The sequence below is a fragment of the Oryzias latipes genome, chromosome 6, assembly GCF_002234675.1.
Source record: "Oryzias latipes chromosome 6, ASM223467v1".
Taxonomy (NCBI): Eukaryota; Metazoa; Chordata; class Actinopteri; order Beloniformes; family Adrianichthyidae; genus Oryzias; species Oryzias latipes.
The window spans coordinates 15,834,950-15,844,920 of NC_019864.2; the positions used below are offsets into that span (position 1 = coordinate 15,834,950).

The window sequence follows — 9,971 nt, forward strand, 5'->3', positions numbered from 1 at the left end:
TGCACTACCTCTCCCTGATAACAGGTGGGATAGGCTCCAGCCCCTCTGTGACTCTAAACAGAACACGAATAACTGGTTATACGTTTTATGGTCAAACCAGGCTGGTTTTTAAATCTTTGGATGGTTTAGCTTTAGCACCAAGATAAGTGATTGACCTCCTGACCCAATGTAAACCATCCAGACCTCTTCTGTGATCTGGATCAGGTCTTTTGTCAGTTCCCAGAGTCAGAAACTAAACATGGAGAAGCTGCATTCAGCTTCTATGCTCAACATGTTTGGAACAGACTTTGAGAAAACCTTGGATCATCTGAAACACTCAGTTTATTTAATTCCAGGTTAAAGACCCACCTGTTCTCAGCTGCATTTCATTAAGGTTTATCCCGAAATTTACATCCACATAGTTACTTTAAGCTTACTTTAAATTCAGTTCATTTGAACCTCCTTTAAATACCTTTTTAATGATTTAATATTTCTTTTAAATGTTACTTTTAATGTTTTAGGCTAAACAAATAAACATGCCTTGCCCTAAATCAACACAACCTGCACGGTGTGTGTGAGTGCAATACAGTAATTAAAAAAATGAAAACCTAAAACATCAAAATATGCAACATTATCTCCTTCATCTACAATAACATTTTGGCAAAGTATGTGTACTATTTTTTCTCTTTTAGTTTACTTCTCTAAGCAAGTCACATTATTACCAGCTATCAAGACAATTCTTCCAGTAACTTTAGAAAAGAAAAAAAGCTTCATCACTCATCATCAGTATTGGTTTATTTCATGTTCACAAACATTTTTCTGGCATTTTCAACATTATACATTACATGTAAATGACTGCTTTGAAGATCTACACACAACACGATGGCTGATTAAAAAAATGAAAACATGACAGGAAGTTCAAAGAAAGTACTTTGACAGTTAGGTCAGAACCTAAGAACATAAAGTGCAACTCAGATAAAAAGGACTTGACTAAGTCATTTGCATGCTGATATGTTTTGTAGGTAGTAAAGAATTTGTCAATCAAGATGACCAGAAAAAAATTGCTAAATTATGTTGCATTTGACACATATTCACAAAGTTGCTTGCATTATATTAGCAACAAAGATCTCACAGAGTGAGGGTTCCCCCCCCCCCCCCCCCCCCCACAAAAGGTGCATTGAAGCTTGCTTCACATTAACGGAGTAACAACTTGTAACAAAGCACCTACACTGGTTTCCATTTGGCTCTGTGCTTCCTGTGAGCCTGAAGTGACTAGAGGCAGGAAAACGCTGGTGCACTCCCGGTCTGACCACATTCCACTAAAAACATAAACACTTGTCCTGTTATCATTGTTTTACTTCAAATCCACTTCTTTTTTTATTTTTTACATCCTGCCATTCAAGTCTGAACAGGGGTGAGTACACATGTAAAGTAAATGACACCCAGCAGTTGTACTACAAACTGCTAGACTGCACTTGAGAATGAGACTTTCTTTTCGTGGTCAGGCAAAACTGTGTGAAAATCTTCAATGATTGTTCACAAACACTGTAAAGTGGCTGATCAGATCGCACATGTACATTTCTTTAAGGACACATCATAAAAGAGCATTCCCATCCTTCTGGATCTAGAATGAGTACATCTGCAGCGAAGGCCTACCAAAAACTCTGAGATCTAGTTAAAGGTTTGCTTCTGTCGCCGAGTGCTGGGAAGTCTTTTCTGGTTGTGTTATCGGGTGACAGATCTCCAGCTTTAAAGGATCCTTGCAGGTCCATGTTGATGCAGAAAACCCCAGATAACAGCTGCTTCTTGTACTGCTCAAGACGGACAAAGACATCCTGGACGGAAGGGCTGCTTTCATTCACCCAGGAAGGAAACAGGCTGGTGGAGCTGGACTTGGATGGCAGAGAGCGGTAGTGGTGCAACTCCAGATGGCAGAACAATCTGTTGAGAGTGTTTACAGCTATATAGAGAGTATAAAAAGTATAGTAGGGTACATTTACCGTATTTTCCACTGTTAGGCCCAGGTAAAAGCCTTCATTTTTTCAAGAAACGACAGTGCGCCTTTTGATCCGGAGCACCTCATTTTGTAAATACGCGAATGCATCTAACGTGTAGCAATGTCGAACTGTGTTCTTTTTTTTTTTTACATTACTAACAAGGTTGAGAGTTAGTGCGGTCACAGAAACTCTTGTTTTAGTGCCATGTGTCTTTTTTTTCTGTGTTGCAAACAAAGTTGGGAGTTGCGCTACATTCACACTGGCCTCTGAAATGTACATTCAAGCGACCACTTCCAGTGAGAAATCAATGTATAAGCCTGTTTCGGGCTTCTGGATTCAAAGCTCTTGTGCTTATTAAGTCCAGTTTCGGGCTCCACGTACAAAAGGCGCTGCCATTGATCGCGTGGTGAAAGTTAAACCAGTTCAGCTTTGACAAGTCAGGGACTCGGATTTGGTAGTGACGTATAGCGTCTTTTTCAATTCACGGCAGTGTGCCTACTGTTGAAAAGTGACCATGGAAGAGAAATGAAGGAATGCAGTTTGTGTTCGGACAGAATTACATGACACCAAGTCTTTCATATATCGGAATAGAGCAAGATTCATAAGACTTACACCGCTTCAATATTTCGCACCAAGCCTCTAACAACTGTGAGCACATGTGCTAGTATAAGGTAGCGACAGTCCAGTGTGAACGACCATATGCTATAAGCGTATTCAAGCACCCAACGGGTACAAGTTCTAGAGTTACTGTCCAAACAGTTAAAAAAAGTCAGACGTAAGACTTATCTCTGATTTTTTTTGTTTCGCTTAATGCGCCTTATCGTTTGGTGCTCCTTATTTATGACATAAGTTCAAAAATAGATCGTTCATTGACAGTGCGCATTATTATTTGGTGTGGCTTATAGCGTGGAAAATACGGTGTTCTAAAAGAAGGTAGTCTTCCTCAAATGGCCCATTACCAGTGTGTATGATTAGTGTTACTGTATATTCCATTCCGCATGAAAAGTAATACAATCTTATCTTATTTCTATACAGAAAGTGGAAAATGCACAAAGTTATGTTTATAACAAAAGGATTATTACATAATTTGGCACAATTTCTGCCACTATTTGAATGTCTAAGTGCAGAATAAAGTACCTGGCAGAGACATGCCGGGAAACGCTTTTTGAGGCCCGGGAAAGAATGTGATGCAGGATTTTCAAAGTCTGATCTCGAATCCATCCCACATCTTCCTGCACATCTGGAAGCCACTCCAGAAGTCTACACATGCAATAAATCACTGTCAGTTCACAGAAAATACAAACACACACATATACAGTGTTCCCTCGTTTATCCGGGGATGCCTTCTAAAAGTAACTAGCGATTGGCAGAATCTGCAAAGTAGAATTACAGACGTTTTAAGGCTATAAAACCCCTCACTACACACTTATTGCATTTTTCTCAGACAAACAAACATTTTCACACTTTTCTCTCTTGTTTAAACTCTCAACGTTCGAACCTTTGTGGAAAACTAAACCCAGTAGTATTAAATGAAAACAAAGATCTGTTAGGGATTTATGTAGATTTGGAGAGCTCCACATAGCTGTACAGGAGACACCATACAGGACACTGATTGACAAGGTCCCCAGCCAATCAGGATGCAGAACACGGATAGCTAGGGAACACTGCATATGTTTAGAATTCTAATTTAATACTGTGCAAACCAGGTTAAACAGAAAGTTTAAGATGCAAAAACCATTATGAACTTCAAAAATCAGCATCTGTTGCTGAAGTAAGAACACAATCAAACAGAGGATGTAGTGAAGTCACCCAACCTGAGGGTCAAGGACATGGCCGACTCCAGAGGGAGAGTGTAGGGCAGCATCATGGCTGACGCCATCCTGACTGGGAGAAGGTTGCTTAGCGACTGCACGAGGCTCTTCCTCTCCATGCAGGCCTCAACTAGAGCTGCAGAGGGAGGTATAGACACAAAATTACACATCTGTGTTCCATTCTGTTTATGAGCAACACAGGAAGCCAAAGCATCTCAACAACACAAGAGCGAGGGTAAAGTTTTACTGCCACTGTGTTATGAACTTTAATTACATTCGGAGCAATCTGGGTTATTATACAATGGATTCCAAATCACTGCTTTTGATAAGACTTTATGGGTCCAGCTTGACATAACTGTAGCTCAAGGTCAAAGAGGACATTTAAATACTCTTGTTTGAGACTTTAATTATTTTTTCTAATAATAAGCATAAAAATGCCCTTTTTTTAAACTATAGATTTACTCATTCATTTTTCATCTTCTTAACCCGCCTATCCCGGCCACTTGTGGGCGAAGGCAGGGAACATCCTGGACAGGTCACCAGTCTGTCGCAGTAAACTATAGATTTTATTTAAAAGAAGTCTTCGATGTTTGAAGAATGGAGTTATACCACGGCATTAAAATGATATTCAATTGAGGCTCGAGGGTTGTGTGAAACCTAGTGGAGTTACCTTTGTGAAGGGCCGGTGGGAGGTACTCAATAATGTGTTCATCTAGTGAGGAGGTGTCAACAACCATCACTGCCTTCTCCTCCACTTGTGACTTGTCCTCTGCTTCCCTTTTCTCCTCATCCTCTTCCTCACCACCAGCCTGTTTCTGTTCTCCGCTCACATGCAGGGCTGGCCCTCTGTGAAGTTTGTTAAAATGAAGCAGACCTACAAGAGAAAGAATTTACTTTATTATCACTATCGACAATGTGAGGTCGCTTCTCAATTGATCCCCATTACCTAACAGACCCAGAGCGATCAACCCACTTCCACATATTGACTTAGAAAAATACAAGTTGATTCATGTAAGCACAGAAAGTTAAGACTGACGTGAATGAAAGCAGTTTATTGATTTGCTGACATGGTCATAGGAAATACAGGTTATGATAGGGCATCGGGGTGATATGGTGTGTAAATACTAATATTCTCCGGTCACAGGACAACAGATCGATTGGGCTGTTTGTTACTGAGCAGGAGTTATTCTCAGACATCCTGGAGGAACTTAAAAAAAGCCATAACTCTTACCATTTCTCTCTAAAAAGTGCAGCGCGTCTTTATATCCCTGCTTACACATGGCCTTCATAACCTGAACACAAACACACATGCAAAATCTTATCAACTACATGAGCTTATTGAAAGCTGCAATCAGCTTATCAGTAGCTGTCTGTGCCAGCGCCGGGTTTCAGAAGGCGGCGCCTACCATTGGATCCGGAGGGAAGAGTGCCCTGGAGACTCGATATAAGTTGGTGAGGGTGAACTGGATGCTGGTGTTGGTGAAGCGGAGCTCGTGGATGTTGGTGGAGGTGTCTCTGGGGCAGATGTCGCTCTCTCCAGAGAAAGGGGACACAGTGATCGTGTTTTTGAGCTCGTACAGAGGCAAATTGTCTGAGATTCCTCCGTCCACATATCGCTGGAAAGTAACAGACAGACATCAGCAGAAAGACGGAATGGGATCAATAAAGGCCTCAGCCTTCTAGAGCTTTACCAGGTCACTTTTGGTGAGAGTTGGATTCAGCGCACTGGCAGATATTTTATTGAAGATTATGAAACATTAAGCTTGAAGCTACATGAAGCATGTGTCTTCTTAAATGATGTAAGCTTTTAAAAAATCTTGCCAACAAGTGAAAGGGCAAAGAACAAGCTTAAAATCAATGCCAGCATGGTCACATTGGGCTGCACCACTCCCATATTTGAGTCAGGAGCCCTCCATTCAAACCAACAGACCAAAAAAACAACACAGGGGAGAAGCAACTATTTTCCAAAGCATCTTTGCTCTACAAAACACATTCTGCCAAGAGAAAGGGGGGTAAAAGAAGCAATAATTACACTTTCACCTTCCCCTTCAGTGCAGGACTGCAGACAATCACTAACAGAGCTGGAATTTTCTCGCCATTGTTTACACGCACGTGCCATTCACTGCAAACACATTCTTAAGGAAGGGAGGGCTGTGATTGGCACGGCTGCAAAAAAAAAAAAGAAAATGCTGCCAAAAGTGACTAAACTAATACTAGAAACCATTTAAGGAAAGAGGAGAAGTAGGCAGAACGTGACCCCTTTTTCCTTTTTAACAACAACAACAGAGACAAAACATGCGTATTTGTTGTCTTGTGCTTATACCAGATAAATCCTTGAGGACTTTTTGCTTTGTCAGCATGAAAATTAGAGCAACATTTTTAAATGAGGAAAACAAGTGAGGAAACAAGATTTACTTACAACTCCTTGAAGCGTGGGAGGAATGAATCCACAATACACCGGGATGTAAGCGCTGCAGATGCATGCCTTAAAGAGGAGAATAATGTTAGTCACTAAAAAAGCCTAATCTCAATAAATTGTTAAAATTGCGTTAAAAATAGAACAGTTAATAAATATAAGTAACAGTGAAAAGTTCTTTTAAGATAATGATATTCAAATATCTTTATATACATTTGCATAGTGAATAAATGATAGAGGTACTACATGGAACATAATATTATAGTTAGGATGTTTAATGGAAATAAGGACTGTGTCAGTATTTATTTAAATTAACAGATGCACTCAAATAGGTATAATGCAAATTAAAATAAAGTTATTTTTATTCATTTCATGTATCTTATAAAACTTTGTAAAATGTACATACTTTTGTTAATAGAGTTATGATGAGAGTTATGGTTTTAAGAAAGGTATAATAAAAAAAATATTGGAAATTAGATGAAAGCAATTTAATATTTTTTACAGGTTATACATATCTAAACTGGAAGAAGATGTTTCAAACTCTAAGGACTATAAAACAAACCAAAGCTGTCTTGGTTTATTTTTATTTTAAAGTAGTAAAGTGCCAACAAAATGAGTGTTCATGCCTGTATCAGCTCCTCCTTGTTGTTGAAGTGAGACACCAGGACATTTTCTCCATCCGTGACCCGGGTGAGAGAAATCCCCAAGCGCCCATTGGCCTGATGATGGCATTCGGCTGGAAGCGTGCGCCGCAGCATAAGACGCACAATCTTCACCAGGTTAAAGGAAGGATGCATGGGACCAAGGAAGCGCTTCCTTGCCTCTTTAGCAACCTCAAAGAAGCTTGCACCAGTCTCTCCTGCAGATCATTAAAAAAAAAGCAATCAAATTAGCATACATTTGCATTCATCCTGAAGTCTTACAAATATATATATATATATATATATATATATATATATATATATATATATATATATATATATATATATATATATATATATATATATATATATATATATATATATATATCAGAAACACAAAAAGGCAGTCCGTTTAAATCAAATGTATTTTGTTGTGTTCACTTTTGGAGGAAAAAGAAAAAGAAATCATGACCTAAGCTCTAAGTAATGCTACATGGAGATTTAATGGAAGTTTAGTGTTATGTTTATGATAAACAGGGATGAAGATGATAAAGATGAAGACAAAAGATGCTACATGCAGGGTGAGAAAGGACCTTGTGTCTTTTGGCTGTTGTTCGGCTCTATGCTTTTTAAGGAAAAATTGTGTTGGCACTTCTAGAACACTTTAAAAAAAATTAAAAGAATAAATCCGCACTATAATTAAAAAATAACCAACAAAGAATTAAAGATGCTTCTTGATTAATTTAGACTTTTTACAGTAAAAAACACTAATAGTGATTAAAATATAACTAATTTTAGTTGATAAAGACAGTAATGATGATGTATTGAGGGATGACTTAAATGAAAACTAAAAATTGCACAGTCAAAACGAATGTTTTGCAGTGCAGTCATGTTATTTGCGCACTTAATTTAGAACTAGGTGTTCAGTCTGCATTTCTGCTTTTTCCCCCCACATCAAATCTTGAAGCAAATGACTTTAACCTACCAAGACACACTCCGGTGACCAGGGCCGTGGCGGTGAGGGCTCCCGCGGACGCGCCGTAGATGTGTCTGGCGTTTTTCACCAGGAACGGCGCCTGTTCCAGCAGACAGCTGGCGACGCCGATGTGGTAGATCCCGAGGAAGCCGCAGCCTGCGAAGGAGATGTTCCACTGCGAGTCTATCGGAAACATGCCGGCACCGAGAAAGATTAAGCTCACGGCGACAGAACGCTACAAACTCGGTAAAAACCGAGACGATCCAAGTTAAACAAGGTCCAACAGCATGCCTTCAAAACGGTGCACGCCTTGGTCGGTGAAGCTTATTTAGCGTTTTATAATACCGGACTTTGCCTAGGAATTTCTAGCTTACAACAACAAATCGACGGCGTTTTTTCATTAAAGGCAACGATTGCATTTAATGAAATGAAAATAAATACCAAAATAAAACTTTAGAGAAAACTAAAGAAAAACCAGGCAAGTATTAGACTGTTATTACATACGTAGTAAACTTTTTAGACTTGTTATTTTGCACTTTGCTGCGTATATTGGGAGGAGGTCGCACAGAGAATACTTTTATCCAATCAGAGGCGACCTGGTCCAAGACTTCGACCAATCAAAATTGGAATAGGTGACAACCTGACCAATCACAGCCCGCGTCGCACAGAAACGTTCCAACAACTGTCAAATGTTTGTCCCAAGACAGAACGCGGTGTATCATTGTGTTCTTGCTCAATTTAACCACATGTTTGGAATCATACTTTGGTTGGGAGGGAACCCCACGGGAGATGGGATTTTTTCTTCTTCTTGGGATTGTTTGTTATAATAAATGTCATTATGTCACTGGGAAGAAAGTGCATTGATTTCCCCCTGGGCATAGGCCGCTGTAAAAGATCTGTCTTTTGCTTTCAGATCGATGACAGCTGAAACAACGATAGTGTTTTATCTGAGCTGTTTTTATGAAGCAGAGCTAAGAAAGGAGATTGTAAAAGACGTTCATTGAGAAAAATGGTATTTAGAGGCGCAAAGTCCTCACAGAAAAACAATAAAAGTGTTGGTAATGACGAAACTGTGAAGAAACATCCCTCTACAGTGGGCCTATCACTTTTGTGTTCCTTCCCTGAATAAACTATTCATAGAATTAGGAAACAAACAGATCAGGGATACTGGGAAAGGTTATGGTAAGAACACTGAGAGTTTCTTTGGAGCATATCTTGTTATGAAACATCCAATCCAAATTTATTATGATTATTATTACAACACTTTTTTATACAGATTATACAGTACAAAGTCCTGTACATCCAGAAAGATAATAAATAATATGCATATAGGCAGAAATCCAACAATCACATCAAATAAAACCAACAAAAAACCCCAAAGCTGTTTCACAAAAAATACTTTCATACTTTCACATCTATGCTATACACATATAGAATAGACGTTAGAATAATAAATATGATAAATCACAACATTTGTTTCTCATTTTTAGTGAGGTGTTGCCACACAAATCACCTTATTGGTTCACACTAAGGTAATAAAAAAGACAAAAATATATATATATATATTTTAAACGTAGCAAACCCTTAGATTAGTTTATTTTGGATATTTAACAAATGGAATGATGAGGGTTAAAAACATGTCTGCAATTTTTTTTAGAAAAAGGTGATTTTCTGTCTTTTGGACAAATTCAAGATATATTTAGAATATCACACCAAGATTTTTTAGGTTTTCTCCAGAACTTTGTTCGGACCTCTCTTTCTTTCCCAGGTAACCAACCAATCCTACACCCAGTAGAATTCTTTCTTCTCAACTTGAATAAAAATGCCTCCTCCAAGAAGAAATTCCTTTCTCTCTGCTCTGCTATGGCATCGAACCCTCTCACAAGTGAGAAATCTGGGTATCGTTGGGAGGCAGATTTGGGGATTGAACTTGATGTTGAAACTTGGTCAAATGCTTTTGTGTGTACAAAAAAAACATTTACATGTAACAAACTCAGGGAAAACCAATACTGAATTTTACACAAGACCCAATATACTCCACAGGTTTTAGGATTCAACCACAACGCTCATCTCTCTGTATAAAGTGTAAAAACACTGTAGGAACTTGCTATCACTGTGTTTGGCAGTGTCAGTTGATCTCCAGATTTTGGC

The 9,971-nt window shown here is 38.8% G+C and overlaps 1 protein-coding gene across 1 annotated transcript; it reads right to left on the reverse strand.

Annotated features, from left to right (window-relative positions):
- Positions 1-755: 755 nt before the first annotated feature.
- LOC101168619 (patatin-like phospholipase domain-containing protein 2) lies at positions 756-8,346 on the reverse strand. The gene is made up of 9 exons (XM_004069979.4): positions 7,830-8,346; positions 6,830-7,062; positions 6,207-6,272; positions 5,194-5,403; positions 5,019-5,079; positions 4,458-4,661; positions 3,791-3,923; positions 3,114-3,236; positions 756-1,920 (listed from the first exon to the last, which is right to left on the reverse strand). Exons 1-9 carry the CDS (start codon positions 8,014-8,016, stop codon positions 1,632-1,634), a joined length of 1,506 nt encoding a protein of 501 aa, XP_004070027.1. The 5' UTR covers positions 8,017-8,346; the 3' UTR covers positions 756-1,631.
- Between the last annotated feature and the right edge of the window lie 1,625 nt (positions 8,347-9,971).

Coding starts and splice junctions, on each gene's coding strand:
- LOC101168619 (XM_004069979.4), bottom strand. CDS start 8,016: ATGTTTCCGATAGACTCGCAGTGGAACATCTCCTTCGCAGGCTGCGGC. Junction 7,063..7,829: donor GGTCACCGGAGTGTGTCTTG/GTAGGTTAAAGT, acceptor AATGATCTGCAG/GAGAGACTGGTGCAAGCTTC. Junction 3,924..4,457: donor CCCACCGGCCCTTCACAAAG/GTAACTCCACTA, acceptor CTCCCTCTGCAG/CTCTAGTTGAGGCCTGCATG.